This window comes from Mobula hypostoma, chromosome 12, assembly GCF_963921235.1.
Source record: "Mobula hypostoma chromosome 12, sMobHyp1.1, whole genome shotgun sequence".
Classification (NCBI taxonomy): domain Eukaryota; kingdom Metazoa; phylum Chordata; class Chondrichthyes; order Myliobatiformes; family Myliobatidae; genus Mobula; species Mobula hypostoma.
Window position 1 is genome coordinate 84840190 of NC_086108.1, and position 22083 is coordinate 84862272.

The 22083-nt window shown below is 37.5% G+C and overlaps 1 protein-coding gene across 3 annotated transcripts in view; it reads right to left on the minus strand.

Annotated features, from left to right (window-relative positions):
* The window catches only part of ptprfa (protein tyrosine phosphatase receptor type Fa), a 364603-nt gene that overhangs the window by 108891 nt on the left and 233629 nt on the right, over nucleotides 1–22083 (minus strand). For 2 of the 3 annotated variants that reach the window (XM_063064555.1, XM_063064556.1), the window contains exons 12-17: nucleotides 16158–16351; nucleotides 12307–12333; nucleotides 7267–7384; nucleotides 5434–6012; nucleotides 3452–3549; nucleotides 1104–1357 (exon numbers count right to left, since the gene is read on the minus strand). In XM_063064555.1, coding sequence (XP_062920625.1) covers nucleotides 1104–1357; nucleotides 3452–3549; nucleotides 5434–6012; nucleotides 7267–7384; nucleotides 12307–12333; nucleotides 16158–16351 — 1270 coding nt within the window. The remainder of the gene's footprint in view (nucleotides 1–1103; nucleotides 1358–3451; nucleotides 3550–5433; nucleotides 6013–7266; nucleotides 7385–12306; nucleotides 12334–16157; nucleotides 16352–22083) is intronic. The other variant, XM_063064557.1, reaches the window with a different exon arrangement.

The following is a 22083-nucleotide window of genomic DNA, read 5'->3' on the forward strand; positions in this document are numbered from 1 at the left end:
GGTTGTGTTGGTTTTGTACACAAACAATGCATTTCACTGTATGTTTTTGTATACATGTGATAAATAAATGAATCTGAAATCTGAATCTGCAAAGGAAAAAAATCTTTGTTTTTCTAATTTTGAGTTGCAGTTATGCTTCTGTGGACTTTAGTTGTTTTTCTTAATTCCATGAAATATTTAAGTGACCTATGTTCCTTGGGGTTGTTCTCAACCAAGGAAGTGAATGGAACAAGGGCTAACCTAGTTTAAGTACGGCGAACACATTTCCTTATAAATCTTCTAGAAAACTGAACAGAGTTATGCTTTACCACATAACTCCAGTTATGTGGTAAAGCCCTCCGTTGAAAATGATATTGTATCTGTTAAATAGGGGCCGTGGACAATTCTGATTTGATGGAGACAGACGTGAAAGCACAGAGGAACATCTGGAGAAATTTCTGAAACGCAGGTTCGCTGCCGCTGTTACTGGGCGATCGAGAATCTTCCAAGGGAAGGCCCCAAAATCCCCGGCTTTGCCTGCTGCTGGCGACCGAGATTGAGGTCGAATCGTTCGGATAGAGATGGTGCTCGGTACTCGGTGTCGGAGAGCCGATCGGAGGCTCAAAGTTCTCGGACGACTCAAGAGTTGAACTGTGGTCGGGCATGGCAGGGAGAGTTTTCTTCCTTCTCCCGTCTGAGTGAGATGTGGGACATTTGAGAGACTTTGAACTTTTTACTGTGCCATGGACTGTTCTTCATCAAGTTATGGTATTGTTGCACTGTTGTAACTATATGTTATAATTATGTGGTTTTGTTAGTTTTTTCAGTCTTGGTCTGTCCTGTGTTTTGTGATATCACACCAGAGAAAATATTATATCATTTCTTAATGCACGCATTACTAAATGACAATAAAAGAGGACTGCGTGTCTTCATAATCTAATAATAATCTAATATTTAAATGCAACTGCAATGATAACCTTCAGGACCAACATTGACCAAAGCTGTCTCTCAAACTATCAACCCCCAAAAATGGAGCTGTGATGACTAATATGAATATGAATAAGTGATTATAACCAACATTATCAGGAACCTAAATATGCAAATAAAGTTGATTCATATCTTACCTGACAATGGCAGTGGTCTGAACCTTGGGCAAGTTGATGGGTAACTTGCCATCCTGGATGTTCTTGGTGAACACAATTGGCTTTGTTTTCAGCAAGTTAGGGGCAGTACGGATCGATACCACCTGCTGTAGTCCACCAGCACTATTCCCACGGTTAGTTAATACAAAGGAGTATTCAGTATCAGGCTGAAGCTTTGTAATAAGTTTTCGCATGGATTGTCCATCCACTTCTACACTTTGGCCATTATACAGGATCTGACAGAGGAATAACAGAAACAACTAAAACCTGATATTAAAACATTGCATTTAACTTCTTCCCGTTTGCTATCAAAGGAATAATCAACATCCAAGAATGCTGGAAAAATACATAATATTACAGATCAAAACACACGTAACAGGAGTTACTTAATGGATCAGGCAGCATCAATGGTGATTAACTAAGTGAATAGATCAGGTCAGCAGTTTATTATCAGGACTTAGAAAAGTTAGAAATTCCTATAAATGGTTTAATATGTCTCAGTTGGTATCTTGACTTAAAAAAATTGTATGTTTAATCCCAAGGCACAGTGGTATAGCTAGTAAAGCTGCTTCCTCACATCCTATGATCCAGTGTTGATCCTGAACTCCTATACTATCTATGGAGAGTTTGCACATTTTCTCTGTGAACCTGTGGGTTTCCTCTGGACACTCCTAAGATGTGCAATTTGGTAGATAACTGGCCATTGCAAAGTGCTCTCATGTGAGGGTATGTGCTTTCACATCTACCATATTGAAATTCTTCAAGAGATTCTTTCTGGCTAGAATTAACTCCTGCCTTTGCAAGGACCAGAACTTCCTGCAATTGGCTTACCCCCACAACAGGTCTACAGCCGTTGCAATCTCAAGGGCTCTCCACTCTACTATGGAGCACATAGACAACAACAAAACACGTGGCTGGCTGCTTTCCAAAATCGATTACAGCTTGGCATTAATACCATTATCCCCTCAATATTGATCACCAACCTTCTACACATGGGCTTCTGTACCCCTCTCTGCAACTGAATCCATAACTTCCTCTTCAGAATTCCATGTCAGTACGGATCAGTAATAATATCTCCTTTCACTAACAATCAACACATAAGGATGTGTGCTTAGCCCACTGCTCTATTCTCCTTAGACTCATGACTAAGCACAGCTCAGACACTTTCTATAAAATTGCAGATGACATCAGTGATGTTGGTAAAATCTGAGAAGGTGAGATAGATCGAGCGGTTGAGGAAGGGCAAGTCAGGAGAACACACACCAGTCCCATTGAGGGGTCAGCAGTGAAAAAGGTGAGGGGTAGCATAACAAATAAATGAGTGAATAATGAATTGGGAAAATCACAACTGTTTCCAAATCACCTAGTAAGCTGACTTCAAAGTTATTCCTTAAATCACAATAAACACTGTGGTACCATGTTTAAACATAGTACTTAATTATTGATATAATCAATACTATTCTCAATAGCTGGATCAGGATTTCATAAGTTTTTAGGTTTTTTGCCCACTTTCTGAACAGGAAGGTGAAACAAATGCTTGAAATTCATACTGAAAAATGATACCAATTTGTTTTTGAAAAAACCATGAATATTCAAGTACACGTAATAATCAAGGGAGAGGAAAGGTGCATGGTATACATGAAAATAAACTTACTGTAGTTTATAAAGATTGGTAAGAATCTACCAAAAATTAGAACAATGAATTACATTCCAGACCAGTTCAGTTCAAGAAAATGCAAGATTTAAATGTTCTTTTAATTGGATGCTGAACATTACCTGCTAAGATGTAGTTACTCCATATACATCTAATGAAAACCTACACGGGAATGTAAAATGTTGTAAAACCTTATCTCACATAAGGGGAGAATGTTCAAGGGCAGAAAGTAGTTAGCATTGTTGTTTCTTTATAAATAGAAAACAATAAGCTGCACCAGGGGTTCATAACCTGAGGTCTATGGACCCCTTGCTTAATGGTATTGGTCAATGACATAAAAAAGGTTGAGAACTTCTGGGCTACACTAATATAGTAGAATAATACTGAAACAGGGCTTTACATATTGATTTGACGGGCATCTGAACCAACAGGTAGAATATAGAAAATCTGTTTGTGACATTTTCTTTGAAAAAGCAAGAAAGACAAGGTGGAGACAAAAGACTTGTGGCTCTACATTATTGTATAATTATTGTGCTGTTAATTTACTGAAGAGAATTGTGTACACCTAGGAATGAAGTATTTTGCTCTGTTATTAGGATAAGCGTAGGTTATGTATTTTCTTTGAAGTTGGTGGATGGGGTTGAAGTAAATTAATATGCTGTTATGCTGCACTAACCTTGAAAGACACCCCTGGCTTATATGTTTCTGGCACTTCCCAGCTCAGCAACACTGATGTCTTCATTACTGCCTTCACCCGAAAATTCTTGGCAAACACTATGAGAAAAGGTCATAAAGATCACAAATTGGATGTTCCTCAATATGGCTCTGCATCAACAGTAACTGAACAAACTAATATCTCACCATTGCCTTTGACAGTGCACAATACCAAATTGTATGGATTTTAAATCAAATACTGTATAAGATGACTGTACATTCATATTGAATATGCACCCAAATTCTGGTTCAGAAGTCATATTTAGCCTTCTACACTGGTTTATGTGAGGCTGAATGGTTGTTAGTAGTGAGGGAGCAATGAAGGAATAGAAATTACACATCCACCTTTTTAAAAACATATTTATTTAATAGGATATGAGCATCACCAACCAGATTAGAATTTATGGAATTCACTTTAAGGAGGCTTTGGTGAGTTACCTACTTGAACCACAGCAGTTCTGTTGATGTGGATACCCTCACAATACTATTGGATAGAAAGCTTCCAAGGTTATATAGTAAGAGACTTGGAAGGGAATCTATTGGTGGTAATGTTTCCGTGTATCTGCTGCTCCCAACTTTCTTGGAGGTTTAGGTCTTGAGCTTGGGAGGTACTTTCAGAGTCTCCTTGGTGAATAACTGCAGTGTAATTTGTAAACAAATATACCTTGCAGCCATAATGTGCTCATGCAGGAGGGAATGAATATAAAAAGTGGGATGCCAATCTGATGGGCTATTTTGTACATTTCCTAGGTGGTGTTGGAACTGCATAGGTACAAGTGGAAAATGTTCCATGAGCTCCTGACATGTTCCTTGTAAATTGAAGAGATCCTCTGGGCTGTCAAATTGAGTCTCTTGTCACAGGAAAACGAGGTATTAATATACCTATGTAGCTATAGCATTTATGTGGCCGATCCAGGATTTTGACGGTGAGAGACATAGCAATGGTAATGTTTTTGACTGAAGAATAGACATTTATATGCTCTTTTAATGGAATTGGTCATTGCCTTTTGCTTTTAGACTTTTATGACACAGCTATCATTTGCCATTTATCAATGATGGTTGAACATTGCTTAGGGCAAGCATAGATAATTTCTTTGCTTATTCCCTCTCCTCTTAGTCGGATTAAGATTAACTCCCTCTTCCCCTCATCTTACAAACCTCCACATTTAACAAATACACAATTTCCAACAATCTTCAATGAGATTTCAATACCAGACTCATCTTCTTCCCTCTTCCCTTCACTAATTCTCTCTCTCTCCCACCCTGAACTACATCTTTGGAGCTCTTACTTGGTCTATCAACATAAGCTCAAGAGACAGTACCTGGGAGAGTTGCAATTCCCAGACTTAACACTGAATTTCAGGTAATATCTATCTATCTATCTCTCTCTCTCTCTCTTTTTTTTCCTTCCCCCTCTATTTCCTATTTTTTTAAAATTGCTTCTTTGACAATTTTGGCCTGCATTCTATCAGTCAATCCCATTATTCTTTTCAATCCCTCTGCATATCCCCCATGGCCAATACAACTGAAAACATGTCTTTTTTCCCCCTTGCTTTTTCAGCTCTGATCAAAGGACCTTGCCTGATTCTTCAACTTTGTTTCTTTTCTCACTGATCTTGCCCGGTTGCTGGAAGTGTTCAGCATATTTTGTCTTTGTTTTGGAGTGGACTGTCTGAAGTTTTTTGCTCAGAAATAATACATTGCCTTTTTCTTTTCTGACTTTCAAGTCCTTCATATATGGTATTGAATACCTACTGCACTGCAAGGCTTTGTTCTGCCTGCCAGTGCAGTATAGTTCCAACCGTCAGTGTGAACTGGGAGGAGTACAGCAATCAGATGTTGACTACTTTTCTAAAGAAGCACTAAATGTGGAATTCTGAACCTATTACTGACTATTACCATCATTCATTTACGCTAAGGCCATTGCTCAATAATTGTCCTTACCTTGGTCAACTGGCATTGTACGGGACTGAATACTGGGACTATATGGACCAGGTCCTTTGGAAGTGTGAGCTCTCACTCGAATATCATAAGTAGTATCTGGTTTCAGGTTACTCAGGGTTATTTGAGTTTCATTTGTAGTATTGGTGAGGTCCTTCAGACTGTTGATATCATGGTACATCACTGTGTAGAGTATCATCTTCCCATTCCTCTTTGGCATAAATGGTGGGTCCCATGAAAGATCAGTGGTGGATGTTGTTAGCCCCACAACATGCAACTTCTGTGGAAAGCCAGTTGGTACACTTTCCTGTGTTATTATTTTCTTCACCATCTCTTCACCAAATCCAGCTTTGTTTTTGGCACACAACCGAAAGGTGTATGTGGCCCCCTTGTGCAAGTTCATAACTGTGTGATGGTCATCATTTTTACTCAAATCAATTATGTTTGGCTCATCTTCGTCAGCCCGGCTGTACTGCAGTCGGAAACCCAGCAGTTCACCCACCATCTCCTGTGGTGGCTGCCACTGAATAAGGGCAGTGTTCATATGGGTGACACTGATAACCATTGCAGGTTTTCCAGGAACTAAAGATTTAAAAAAAAGCACAATTATAATAAACTTATGAGTACATTCTTACTTAGCTCACACAATTACCTTTCAAAGGTACCTTTTTAGCTAGAGGGTGGTGAATCTATGGAATTTGTTGCCACGGGCGGCAGTGGAGGCCAAGTCATTGGGTGTATTTAAGGCAGAGGTTGATAGGTATCTGAGTAACCAGGGCATCAAAGGTTATGGTGAGAAGGCGGGGGAGCGGGACTAAATGGGAGAATGGATCAGCTCATGATAAAATGGCGGAGCAGGCTCGATGGACCGAATGGCCGACTTCTGCTCCTTTGTCTTATGGTCTAAAGTCATTAGTCTCACAGGGGCCAAATATTCCTGCAACATTGAAAAGTAATGCAAGTATCAGTTACTAATTCAAACACATTTTTTCAGTGCTTGGGTTTTCTTCCTCTCTTCAAAAACTCCTTGCTGTGCACACACTCAAAACTCAATATACGGCTGCTTCTTTCTACTTTAGTCTCAATGTATTGAGTAAACAGAATTTATATATTCAGACCAGTAAGTTACTTGTCTAATATTAAACATGCCCATAAAAGCAGGAATCTCACATTTTGATTATTTTTATCCAACTCTTGCTAACAATCAGTTCTCTTCCTCTATCATAAATATAGTCTATTTAAAAAAAGAATTCCCAAAGAGCAAGTGAAAAATTGCACCAATGCAAGGCTCAATTATTTATGTTTTGTGGTGTACATTATGGTAGATTACAACATTTTGAGAATCTCTGACACTCACCTTCAATCTGAAAAATTGAAACAGTTGCTTACCAGTCAACAATATTTTTACCATCTTACTCAGTTAAACGTGCAGTACCTTCAGATCTAGATAGCCATTCCATCACCATTACAGATGAGTCCAACTATCTTCATTCCTTTCAATGCTACAGAACTTTGGGAGGACTTAACTTACGGTTCATTCTTAACATTCATTGAACTGAATCTAACTCAGTATAACAATTAATGCTGTAAAATTCTGATTTAATAATTTTCATCTACAACTCTGCATGCACAGAATATATCATTTGTTTAATCTCTAAATATTTCCATTTAATGCCAATGTTTAAGATTAAGTCTATTTAAAGGTAATCACTAATAACTCATGTCAATACCAAGATGAAAAAAAAGTTCTTCCTCGGAATTCCACTTGTCAAAAGAACTACTCTTAGTATAAAAACACAAGCAGACAAGGGCTACAGTACTTGAGATACTACCTACCAGCCCCCGAAGTAGTAACCAGTTTGGGCTTGCTACGAGCTCCATCCCCTCGAATGGTATATGCTGCTACTGTAATGGAATATGTTGTTTCAGGCATCAGTCCCCCAATGGAAGCTTCCTATTATAAATTGCACCAGAAATAAATTTGTTACACAGAAATCAACATGACATATATTCCAATAAAGCTCAATCAGGATTTGCCGAGAACCAAAGGACAGAGGCCTTGCTGGCACAGAATCTCAGGTATAAATTTGATTGCTGTATAGGCAGCCAACTAGCTGTACCAAGGAGGCTTATCCAGCAACAGGACAAAAGGCAAAAGCTATCAGAGGGCAGAGTAAAAATATCACTCCAGAGCACAAGAACATCTTAATTTAAATGAACATAAACAAAATACATATACATATTCTATTGACTGTTTAAAGAAATTACCAATTGGAAATTTGTTAAGTCTTAAACTGCACTTTGTAAAAAATAATCACTGTATCAACATCTGTATCCAGGTAATTAAAAAAACGTATTATTTGTGCAAGCAATCCAGGTGAATTGATCACATCTGTTAGCTGCCAGTTATTTCAGAGGTGCCAAACTCAATAATCCACAGAAGCATACAAACATATGAATGATATAATGCAATAGAATTATCAAAGAGGATCAACCAAGGAAATAATTTACAGAAATCAAAAAGCAACAGCAAGTGCACTGTAAACCCCAAACATGCATACCAATATAGACACACTGTCACCTCATCCCAATGCTGCATCAATTACTTTAGACAATAACATTTTGATTCTTTCAGGTCATCTGGTAAAATTGATCATTTGTGAGCAAACAGGAAAAAGGCTCTCTGTACAGAAGCATATTATGAGTTTTTTTTCCTTCTGTGTGTAATACAACTGACACGTACTGTTAAATCGTATATGCGTATGTAGATTGTGTATAGATAACACAATTTATAATTTTATTTCCTTGGTCATTTGGGCATTAATAAAATTTGTACCATATCCTTTTCTAAAATTAGTAAGCAAATGTTGCACTTTACGACAAGAAAAACAGCAATTTTGTGTGAACAATTAAGTCAGCCTCTTTCCATGAATTATGTCATTGCCTTGAAATAAAGTTATCTCAATTTCAGGACAATCTCCTGAGCTTTAATAACTGGGAATGGAAATTAATAACGTAAATATGTAAAGATGTATTTCTGTTTTCCTGCTGGTTGATGTGATGTCTACCGGAACCCAGATTCCCAATTTAGTGAATCAATAAACATTCAAACTGACACTCCAATGCCTCGATTAATAAGTGAGAGTTTGCTGCCAACCTTAAACTAAATATAAATGGAGCTTTATAGGCAAAAGGGAAGGGAACAATATTAAGAGACATGAAATAAAAACATAACAAAGCCTTCAAAGGGTCACTATTTGGGAGGGAACCACAGTATATCACTGAAGAGGGAGCAGCTGAAAGTCTTCAAGAGGTGAACCCCTCATGGAAAACATCCCACCCAGACAGGGTACCTGGCCACAAGAGACCTGTGATCAACTGGCAGGAATGTTCACCTATACCTTTAACCTCTCACTTCGGCCGTCTGAGGTATCCACCTACTTCAAGCAGGCAGCAATCACATTGGTACCCAAGAAGAATGTTACCTGCCTCAATTACTATACGTCACATTTACATCTACGGAGTTCTTTGAGAAGTGATGAAACGTATCAATTCCTGCTTGAGAAGCAACTTGGATCCACTCCAAATTCCCAACCATCTCTACAGCTCAACAGTGGATACTATTTCATTGTCTCTTCACACAACCCTGGAATGTCTGGACAGCAAAGGTGCAAACATCAGGATGCTCTCAATGACTACAACTCTGCATTCATAGTATCATCCCCTCAGAAGGAATCAATAAGCTTCAAGAACATGGCCTCAATACCTCCTTGTGCAACTAGATCCTCGATTTCCTCACTTACAGACCCCAGTCAGTTCAGGTTTGCAATGATATCTCCTCCTCAAACTCCATCAGCACAGGTGCACCGTAAGGCTGTGTGCTTAGCGTTCTGCCTTACTTACTTTATCCTTATAACTGTAAGGCTAAACACAGCTCCAATGCCATATTTAAGTTTGCTGATAACACCACAGTCTGCATATAGAAGGGAGACTGAAAATCTGGCTGTGTGATGCCACAACAACCACCTCCCACTCAGGGTCAGAAAAACCAAGGAATATGATTGCTGACTTCAGGAGAAGGAAGCTGGAGGTCCATGAGCCAGTCCTTTCTGGAGGATCAGAGGTGGAGAGGGTCAGCAACTTCAAATCCCTTGGTGTTATCATTTCAGAGGATCTGCCCTGGGTCTGGCATGCATCCATTATGAAGAAAGCACAGCAGTACCTCTACTTCCATTGGAGTTCGCGAAGATTCATATGTTATCTCAAACTCTGACAAACTTCTATAGATGTGTGGTGGAGAGTATACTGACTGGTTGCATCATGGACAGGTATGAAAACACTAATGCTCTTGAACAGAAAAGCCTACAAAAGTAATGGATACAGTCCGGTCCATCACAAGTCAAGCCCTCCCCACCATTGAGCACATCTACGTGGAGCACTGTTGCAGGAAAGCAGCAGCTATCATCAAGGTCTTTCACCATCCAGGCCATGCTCCCTTTTTGTTGCTGCCGTTAGGAAGGTGGTACGGGAGCCTCAGGCTTAGAAACAGTTATTACCCCTCAATCATCAGGCTGTTAAACCAGAGGAGATAACTTCACTCATCTTACCTCGCCCCATCACTGAACTATTTCCAAAAACTATGAACTCACTTCCAAGGATTCTACATTTTATGTTCTCAATATTTAATGGTTATTTATTTAGTATTACTATTTTTATCTTTTTGTATTTGCACAGCTTGCTGTCTTTCATAAATTGTTTGTTTATTCATTCTTTTGGGGGCGATCTTTCATTGATTCTATTGTGTTTACTTTGAAATTTCATATCACCAAGGTATATAATTATCTTCCCACTGGCAGTCCAGAGACAAGATCAATACATGAATGAGCTTATGGTAATGAAACGAATGAGAAACCTCAATCTCCACATGCATATATGTTTGTTTACTGTGGGCAGCAATAGGCCCATGAAGGGCACGGTAAGTGAAATTCAGGTTTGAGCAGCAAAGTGGAGTAGTCTTGGCTAGTCAGTTTGCCCAATTCTCTTTCACATTCATGCTTGTTGAGTTTTGACATCTTGCAATTTGGTTAAACAAATAATCCAACTGATAAAGCCTAGAACATCTTTTCCTGAGAAAGGTACCTTCTTAAAAATATCCTCAGTAGCCAGAAAATGAATTACTCACACATCTTCTATCTGGAATGTCAATACTAAGTTGACTGTGGGTTTGTTTTTTTTCACTGATCCTTTCCATTGTTTATCCTAAATCCTTCATGCTATGCTGAAAACAAGCTGATCTTGATCATGTTTTGTTGTGAAGACTGGAGATTTAGCCAGATGAGTTGTTCCAGCACCACTGTTTTACATGAAATCAGTACCAATGAAACAAACCTCAATTTGCAACACATCACACAAAACGGTGAAGAGGTAAAGCATGCATTGTGCCAGCACCATTAAAACAGAACAGCAGAATGCCCATGAGATACTCCCAGCAGGTATACTTCTCATGCAAATGTGCAGTTTAATGAATAGAGGAAGATCAATGCAAAATGGCAAGTGAGGGATGTCAAAGAGAGATTAACAAAGGTATACACTCTCTGTCACTTCTTTTTAAATTTGTTTCTCAAGACCCAACAAGTACCTCTATTGTTCCTTTCAGTTTATCAATAAATCTCTACATTCTCACTCTATGCTGATTCATGCAAGCATAGCAATTCTCACTGCACCATGTTAACTTGAATCTTAACATATGTTGTAAATATATGGTACTTTTTTTTCCAGAAAATTTTATCTTAAATGGTTGCTTGAGCAGCATGGAAGCACAGCAGTTGCTCTGCTGCTTCAGAGTTCCAGGGGCCCAGACTCTATCCTGAAGTTAGTGTATTTGTGAAGCTTGAACATTTTCCTATGATCATGCAGGTTTCCTCTGGCTGCTCTGGTTTCCTCCTACATTGCAAAGGCATGCAGACAAATTAACTGGATACTGTAATTCCCTTGAATTTTAATGACGAAGAAAAACCAAAAAGGAGTTGATGACTGTGTCTGAGAGAGAACAAGTCTTAAGGGTACAGGGAAATGGGACTAATGGGATTGCTCATCAGGGAACCCGCATAGATCTGGACAGAGATTCTTATTCATGGGGAAGTTAGATTTCTTCAAGGAGGTTTTGAGAGCACAGCTCCAAGGAACTAGGCTCTGTTCTGACCTCTGTAGAGTTCACACATTCTCTCTGTGTGAAGGGAAATGTCAAGATGTTTTGGAATTTCCTTTGCAGATCAGTAGCAGTTATTAGTGTTAGGAAAACTAAATTTTTTTTGGATTGCAACATTGCACTTATCTCTTTCCAGCACTGGATTGTAAATAATAGCTGCCAAAACCTTTTATAAATATTTGCAGATAGTTCAACCATTAATAGAAACTTCTAAATCTCTACTCTATTTGTATTTGTTTTAGGCTTTTTTAAGTGGACAAAAACTGAGGAAACTGCAAGATTTAATTATACATTTAACCCCAGAAGTATTGTTTCAAATCAAGTAGGACCAGAAAAAGTTGAATTTGTATGGTAGATTGATTATCTAAAAAAATGCATTTGATAGTGATTTTTTTTAATCATTGACCTAGACCATGCTTGCCACAAGGCATGATAGGTGCGGTCAGTACCACTATACAGTGCAGAGTGATTGCTACATTGAGTCATGGAATGGAACGTAGGCTTCCGTAAATATAGAAACTCTCAACAAAAAAATTATAGAACTAATAGTTTTGAGACCCTAACTGTTTCTTTCTTACTTAAATCTGCTTTGTAACATTCACCTTTGACATCCCTCTAATGATTTGTGATTGAAGGCCCATGCCCAGAATTGCATGTTTATTACTCACATAATCCTGGGTGTCCTCAGACTCCCACTAAATGGATGGTTGGGGGAAAATAAAGACAATCAGAAAGAAGGGATTAGAGGAAAGACAATTCAGACTAGATTAGTAAGGATACATGCTAACTATAAACAAAAAAAACTACAGAACATATCAAAATATAAACTTTACCCTGGTTTGAATGGCAGGTTCATCTTCCAAACTGGAACAAGATTCAGCCACTGTATTTACAGTGGCAGTGTTTGAGACATGCTCGTTCAGTAGCTGTTGCTTACCCTTTGTTTAACCTTTCGTAGAGCATAGCCCTTAGTTGTCATACCACACTTCAGGTCATCAGAGATGAGACATATATTCCAGAAATATTACACAAACAAAAAGTAATACCGAACTACAAAATCAAGAACAGCATATATTCACATTACAGTCACCCTCAATTATCCTCTACGCATTTCACATCTTTTTAGATTGTCAACTATTATCTGGGTGGCATTCAAGTACTCTACAGATACAAAAATATGATTACAATATTATTTTAAATTTCAGCAATGAATATAGGTGACAATTAAATCAACCTGATTAATTTCCACTCAAAAACAAGGATATTGTTCATTCATATACAATATTTTGAGCAGTTTTGGACCCCTTTTCTATGTTCTGTCATTGGTGAGGGTTCAAAGGAGGTTCACAAAAATGAACCTGACGAAGGGTCTCGGCCTGAAACGTCGACTGCGCCTCTTCCTATAGATGCTGCTTGGCCTGCTGCGTTCACCAGCAACTTTGATGTATGTTGCTTGAATTTCCAGCATCTGCAGAATTCCTGTTGTTCACAAAAATGATTCCAGGATTGAAAGGTTTACCATAAGAGGAGCGTTTGACGGCTCTGGGCCTGCATTCACTGGAATTCAGAAGAACGAAGGTGAGGTGGGGGAGGGGGATTTTAATTGAAACCTATCGAATGTTGAAAGATCTCGATAGAGTGGACAGGATGTTTCCTATGGTGGCAGAGTCCAAGAGCAGAGGGCACAGCCTCAGAATAGAGGAAGGATTTCTTTAGTGAGGGAGTGGTGAATCTGTGGAATTCGTTGCCAAAGGCGGCTGTGGAGGCCAAATCATTGGGTATATTTAAGCAAAGGTTGATAAGATTCTTGATTAGTCAAGGCACGAAGGGAAATGGGAAGGGCAGACGATTGGGGCTCAGAGGGAAATGGATCAGTCAAGATGAAATGACGAAGCAGACTCACTGGGACAAATAGCCTAAATCTACACCATTATCTTATGATCTAATATGCTTGTTAGAGCAAAGTTTATCAGTATTGGAATTAACGCAAGGTGCAAAATTTATATTCAAAGTTAACATCTATCACTAGGACAAGCCACAGCAAGTAAACTGGCAGTCTGCTGTCTGAAAGTCCATTACTAAATCCTTCCAAGGGGTTATTCCGCTTCTAATAACATCAGACCAACCTAATAATCACAGATTATTTAACTAATGACTTCCTATATCTGTCTGTTATACAAACACACACTGAATATATGATAAACAATGCATTTCTCAGTAATTAATGGTAGAAAGTTTCTTGTTAAACCATAGTTATACCAAGTTGAATCATTTTATCTTATCAGACTAACAGATGAAAAACATTTGGTCAGCAATTCAGTGCCTACACAAAAACTAATAAGAAATTATTTGGAAGTGTTGAACTGCTGAATTAAACTACTAAAAAAAAGCAGAACTGTTTGCCACTATCGTTTGAAGATATTTGATAAAATGCAAATTTTTCAGCCTTTTTCAGAAAAGTAGAAGAGACATCCATTAACTGCAATATTTAAAAAATGATGAATAGGAGGAAATAATTATATTAAACACCACAATTCCTCACACACTATTCATGTCCCAACACTGGAAAACAGCAAATATAACTATCACACAAGGAGGAAGGTAGAAACATGAGACTAAAATTTAGTTTGTCTGACATGAAGAAAATGCTAGAATCCATGATTGAGGAAATAGCAAAAGGAAAATCAATCAAGCAGACTCAACATGACACTTTGAAAGGAAAAACGCCTTTTTTGAGGGTATTACAAGCTAGGCAATTAGAGGGGAACTGACAGATATAGTATATTTGCCTTTCTAGATGACCATCAGTAAGCTGCTATATAACAGGTTACTGCACAAGGTTGGAGGTCAAGGCATTGGTGGTATTTACATGACAAACAGCTAGTATAAATGAGCGAGTTTCAGGTTGTTAAGCAACTTGAGTTGCTGCAGGAATCTGTGCTGTTGTCCCAGTTGATGATAATCTCCACTCATGCATAGATGAAGGAATTGAATATGGCGTAGCCAAATTTGCTGATGGTTCAAAGGCGCATGAGAAATAAATTCTAAACATACTTGCTGTATTTTATATTTATGAAGAGGCTACCAGGCATTGAAAATATGGTTTTACATACTCTATAAAGAAAAATCTGGACTTGGTGACGGAGAATGCAATTTCTAAGTTTGAGAACAATGCAAACTCTTGCATGCTGTGTTGAAAACAAAGTTCCAATTAGATTTGGTAAACAAGCAAGACAGGTTATCTGAAAGTTGCAAGAAATAAAGAATGAAAAAAGGATACTTAAAAATAGTAAGGAATAGTATGACACCTACCATTACAACCTACTAAACCAGGGGTCAGCAACCTTAAGTACAAATGATTTTCTAGCATGTGTTATTCACTAATTTGAGGCAAAACATAACTAGGTGTATTTAAATGGATAATTCCCATATTTCAAGTTTTTTAATGGCATTTATCTGGCCCATCGTCCGCTCATTAATATGCGATCCAGTCCATAGAGGCAAAAAGGTTGCCGACCCCTGTACTAAACATTACTGAAACCTGGAAGAAGCTGCAGAAAAGTCATACAAAATAAACCTTTTCAATGTTTGCTAACACTCCTACCCATGACCATGGGTATCTAACCAAGTACTAAAATTCTCAAAATTGTCTTTTATTGTGTATTCATCAGTTTTACTTTGATTCCAACTGGTTTCACTTGAAGGTAAAGAAAATAAGGCAACGATAGCTGCTACAAGCAGTAAAATAATTTACCAGTTACATTCTTCAACCCAGACAGAAAGTCATGATTCAAAAAATACTGATATCTATTACACAAAATACTTTAATAATACTTTAGCAACAATACAAGTCAACAACTTTTAATTGTGTGCTTGTCTTCACATTTTGTTTTAGTTATTTTACAAAATAAGTTGTATTTCCTACTTTTTTTGGAGGTAGAGAGCAGATCCAAGTATGAATAAGAGTCTCCAAATAGTTCATTTTTCAATTCCTGCTCATGGTAAAATTTTACTGTAGACCAATACACACACGTTTTTGTGCTTGATTGTATTTTACTGCTGTCTTATATCTACACTATGTGTGCCTTGTGCTGTGGATGACTACTGGAAGTGTGTTTTGCACCTTGGCACCAGAGTAATACTGTTTCATTTGGCTGTATTACTGGATATTCCTGTATGGATGAATGACAATTCAAACTTGAACTTGAAATTGTGGTGTGTTTCAAACACCATTTAAGGATCAAAAAGAAAAAGATACCTTTAATATTATGAATAATCAGAGCACTTATATATTTCCTAAAATAACCATTTTCTGAAAAACACATTTTTCAAACTCAAACCTAACAAGAAAGCAAGTGTAACAAAACATTATTATGGTTTCTACTTTTAGACTCCATTTGAGAAAACTAGTCGCATACTCTGCTTCGTTTTTAGCACTTGGTAAATGTACCTTATAGTATAGTTCCTTCCTTCATCTCATGATTCAGAATTTCAACTACTGACAAATAACAGCTCTTACCTGTTCCTCTGATAACATCACATCTTTAATTACAGGATGTCCTTGTGGTTCTCCTTTCTCCATTCGCACGTAAGTTACTTGATATCCACGGATATGTCCATGATGTTTGTTAGTCATTGGTGGCTTCCAGGTGACTTTGATTGCAGTTGAGTTCACACACTCTGCTTCCACTTTTCTTGGAGGTGCACTAGGCACTACAGTAAAAAATGAAATTATAGTTTTTTTTCAGGAATCATTTCAGAAATCCTAATGCTCATTCATAATTGACAGTTACCATTTTCTTCTACTCTCCATCACAAAGACATAACCATTTATTATATTTAAGCGAGTCATCTCTTTTGAAAAAAAAACATTCATTACCTAGGTAATAAACAAAACAGCACTTCAGGTTAGGCTGGAGATTCTGTGCTATGTTTCAAAATCAATTTGAAAAAAAAAATTGACTAGATTTACTAATTGCCTTCAGAAAATGAAACCTAAAATTCCACAATTTGGGGTTAATTCTACAAAACTTCCAGGAGAAAAAAAGTGATCACCCAGTTCAAATTTTCTGCGCCTGATGGCTCCATATGGAGAGGAAACAAGTAGGATAACAGAACCAGCTATGAGATTACTCCTAACATTCTGTAAATCTGACGATGAATAGAAATGTTATAAATTAATAGATGAATGCATTAAAATGATAACTTGATTTTCATGTGTGTTTAACTGTGATCACAGTGCAGGGAAGGAAAGCAAGATTATTATTTTTAATGTTGCAGTTAAGCAATTTCTCTGATTTATGTGCACTTAATGCAGCTTCTGCTGCTTTCTATGATGTACACTTAGGGTAGATTGGAAGATCATTTAACTAATGGCTATCATTCTGAATCTAATTGTTGTCCTCACTTGAAATTCACATAGGTCTCCTTTCAACACTTCTCACTGCTAAGTGGATTTGTGGTCTATTTTTTTTCTTCTGGAGCCTAAGAACCTCTACAGCCAACGAGCGCACCTGCGTCATTGCAACACGCACAGGGAAGGTATGATTCAGCAATGATTAATTGAGATTGACATATCATCTTATAGTAATTTTAAAGGAATTCCTGTATATGACATAATTTCTCCTTGCAGACATAATACAATTAGCATTAATTTCCAAGTCAATCGTGGCTCAACAAGGAAAAGATCTGAAGCATTTTCTATTTAGCACAAGACCAATATATTCTGAAGCATTCCACTTGTGCAAAGAGTCTTCTGTACATCAGGTTTCACAAAGACCATCCCTCCTTAGAAAAGAAGATTGCTTGCCCTATAGAAAATGCAACTGAGCGATTAATAATGAAAAACATGCTAGCAGATGAATTGAAGAAATACTTTCATAAGGCTATACAAGAGAACAATAGTAAAAACCCCGAAATAAGTTATAAATTGAGAATTGGAAAGGAGGGAGGAAATCAGGAAAATAAAATCACAGTTGAAGCACTACTGAACACATGGTTGGAGTTGAAAGTTGACACGTCTCTGGACTTCACCTCAGTTTTAAAAAGAGCATCTAGTGAAACAGTTGATGCATTGGTTTTAATTTTCCAAAATTTCCTGAATTTGGAGAGATTGGAAAGTGGCAAATTTAACTCATTTATTCAAAAATAGGAGGGAAACAGAAATCAGAAAACATCTGTGATATAAAATATTGAAACAGACATTGTAACAGATGTTAAAACAAAATTTAGGCAAAGTTAGTGTGGTTTTATACAAGAGAAATCATGCTTACCAATTTATAAAGAAATGTAATATGTTTTGGATAAAGGGGAACCAGTGGACACACTATACTTAAATTTCTAAAAAGCTGATTTAAAGATTATTGTTGAAAATAGCTTGAGCTGTAGGAGGCAACATTTTGCCATACATAGAAGATTGGATAGGTAACAGGAAAAATAGAGGAAGCATAAATGAGTATTTAGTTGGCAGGATAGGGTGTGCATAGGAACTGGTGCAGGGTCCTCAAATTTATAATTTATATAAATGACGTAAGTGAGTGACAATATCATTAAAAATGTTGCTAATGACAAAAAGAAAGCAGTTTTGAACTTTGAAGGACATTACAAAGCTACAAAGAGATAGATAGGTTTGATGAGTGAACACTTCCAACAAAGATCTGGCAAACAAAGCTTAATGGGTGGGAAAATGTGAAGTTGTCCATTTAGCAGAAAAGTAAATAAAACAAAGCGTACCTTCTGTAAAGAGACATATTGTAGAAATCTAAGCTGTGGAGTAAACTTGATATATTAGTGTATGAAATGTGTCAGCAGGTATCAACTGTTTTTTTAGAAACTAACAGAATGGCATTGTTTATTGAAAGGGGAACTGAATATAAAAAATAGGAGTTTATATTTCAGTTATTTCCAATTGATGAGACCACATTTGAAGTGTCATGCACAGTACTGGTCTCCTAACACAAGGAAAGTTGTTAATATATTGGACACATTCAGAAGTAGTTAACTAGACCCGTACATAGAATTGCTGCTTTGTCCTATGTGGAAAATTGAATGGTCAAACATATGAATGAAAGACCTTGTAGAGACTTGACAGCATGGATACGGAGAGGATGTTTTTCTTATGGGAGAATGTAAAACCAAAGTCACTTTTTAAAAAAAATAGGGATACCTATTTAATAAAGAAAAGAGGCAAAAGTTCTTCTTTTATGGGTTTTGGAAGGGTGGTGGAATCATTTTATATAGGATAGATTCTTCAAGTAGGGAAGTGAAAGGTAAATGGGAAGGGAGAAAGTGAATTTGAGGTTACATTCAGAACAGCCATTTTATTAAAATGGTGGAGAAAACTTGAAGGGTCCAGCCACCTAATTCTGCTGCTAATTCACATCCTCATATCTGGATCAACAATTGATTAGCCGATGCTTTCTAACTGGATGCATATGAATCACAATGACCAATATCAGCATAAATGAGCGTGTCTACTGTGATTAAAAACCATCTGCTATACACTAAAAAAGCCTCTTTCAAATGCCTCTCTCCCAGACATCCTCTTCCTTTCAATATGCAGATCTCAAGAAAGATGCTTTCAAGAAAGAGTTAGATAGAGCTCTTAAAGATAGTGGAGTCAAGGGATATGGGGAGAAGGCAGGAACGGGGTACTGATTGTGGATGGTCAGCCATGATCACAGTGAATAGCGGTGCTGGCTCGAAGGGCCGAATGACCTACTCCTGCACCTATTGTCTATTGTCAATTATCCCACTAATTTAATTCTAAATACCATTTCTTTTGTCAAAATTATACTCTTGGGAAGAGAAGGAGAAGGGAACTTTTAATATATCTATCTACATTCACTCAGCTTACTAAAATGGCATGATAATTAACAAATAGTTCCTAGGTTTATTCATGGAATTTAGTACATTGTTTTGAGGGAAAGGTTAAATTAATCTTGAGTAGATTAGTAAAACAGCACAACATCATCAGCCAAAGGGCCTGTTCTGTGCTGTAGTGCTCTATGTTCAATAAAATTGTTCTCCAATTGACTTTGAGTATTGAATATTTTCTAAATTATCATGTGGCAACCACAGCAGGTTACTTTGAGAAATAGAGTTCACTATAATTATAGATCAAAAAGTTAGTCTTCAGGCAGCAACAGTACTGGCTATTGGGATTTAAACTACCCATTCAATTTACAGAATTATTGAAAGTTGAAAATAGTATTAGAAAACAAAATTTAAAAAATACAATTTCAGCCTCTTTCACTGTCTTCCCTTTCATGTGAAACAAAAGCAGGTTTGAACTTAAAATGACCTGCAGCCTTGTATGTGGGCATGTGACTTGAAGTGTACACACAACTTGTTAATAGAAGCTAAGAAACTGATCATAAGAGGTAGGGTAGAAAATCATTAAAGTTGAAAAAGTAGCAGTAAAATAAATTTCAAACATTTGTAAGAATACATTGAGAGATTTTGGTTACAGTTTCAAGGGTTTTCCTGTTTACTTTCTATCTATTCCATTCCAGGTTCTCAACCACTGATTGTATTTTAGTAAACTGCTGATTTCCTAGCTTGAGTCTGCAGCCGAGAGTTCCGTACTGAAGACTATTTCTCCAGTAACTCACAATGAGCTCAATATATCTCCAATTTTCTACAGGAGCTGTTACTTCTGTACTTCAGATATCTGGACTTCAACTTGGCCCTCCATCAGGTTTATCATTCTCTGCTTATTCCTATCCTGGTATTGATTTTGCATAACTGTTCTCAAGACCTTAGGCTCTTCATTCATCCACTGCTTCCTGATGTCTCTGATTTCACTCATTCTCCAATGGAAAACATTTGGAATTTCCATTTTCTACAGAAGTGTTACCTTAACTCCCTCAAAAAGCTACTGGGCTCACTTGTCTGTCTGTAACTAACATAAACTCTGGACATCAGTTTATCAGTACACCAGGGAAGCCAATTTTCAAACAAGGTTCTTACCATTGACACCCAACCTAAAATACAGCTTATAACTTGAACCAGAGTACAATTTGCTCCCCTACCCCCACCTGGTCTTTTGGAATTTCAATTTTAGAACTGAACATTCTTTGGGTTGAAAATACATTTAGATTTCCCTATACAAACTTTGGGTTAATAGAGGAAAAAATTAATTTAACCTTTGAAGTTTTATTTTATGCTATAAACAGTGTATATTTTCACTCATCTGTACCAGCCCCTTCCAAAAATATTCCACATGTAGACTGAAACATCAGGTTTTACTGTAATTACAAATGACTGCATTGCAATATTGATGGCATTATACCCTTAAAGTAAACTTGGCTTAATGATGATGACAACACCAGCCACACTCCCCAACCCCAACCCTTCCAAAGCTTGCTGTTGAATCCTCAATACCTACTATGGTGGCATGAAACACTTTTCACACCATCCCATTTTGGCCTATCTTCCTATCATTCCTGCATTTGTATTCTGTTCCTTTCATTTCCTGTTATACACACTTGCTCCACTCCTCCCACATCAATGTTCAAGTCTTCAGTCTGTCTCACCAACTCCACCAGCAGCATCTGAAGAAATTCTCTGATGACTCAGCAATAGTTGGGTACAATCTTCTATGCTGTGCTGTGTTGGGGCAATGGCATCAATATGGGTGATGCCAAAACCTCAATAACCTGATTAGAAGGCCTGGCTCTGTTACAGGAGTCAAACTGAACACACTAGAGGCTGTGGTAGAACAAAGGACCCTACAGAAACTCCTGGCAATTCTGGACAATATTTCTCACCCTCTGCAAGCCACCTTGGCTGAACAGAGGAGCACTTTCAGTAATAAACAAAGACAACTGCACTGCTCCAATGAGTGCTATATGATGTCATTCTTAGCCTTGGCCATGAGGATCTATAATGAGTCAACCTATAGCTGGGGAAGTGATGACCCCTCTCTTGTTAGACTGTTTGAAGTAACTTATTTTTTATTCTTTCTTACTTCTCTTCTAATATTTGTGTATCAGTGCACTTGTAATGCTACTGTGAAACTAACTTCCTTTGGGATCAATAATCTATCTATTTAAGTATCCTTATTGCTGGTCATGCACACTGCACCAAGTGATTTCTCATCACTGGAGATTTCAATCTTCATCTCAACTCACTTTTCTCTCGTTCCTCTTTTAGCACTTTGCTTCTTTGTCACAATTTGCTATTCACAAAACCTCGCATGTCATAGGATATTGGATATGTCCACAAGTCTGAGGTGTGGAAATGCTGAGAACACACTGACAAAGAAACCAGAATAAATATTGCAGATGACTGCAAGATACAGCTTTTAGTGCCACTTTTTAGATTCTTTATTCCCTGGTGCTTCATAAGTGCAAAAGACAGGTGTAGTTATAAAATAATACAACAAAATTCCACATGACATAAATCAGGGAGGTGTTTCTCAAATATATGGCCATAGAGAAATT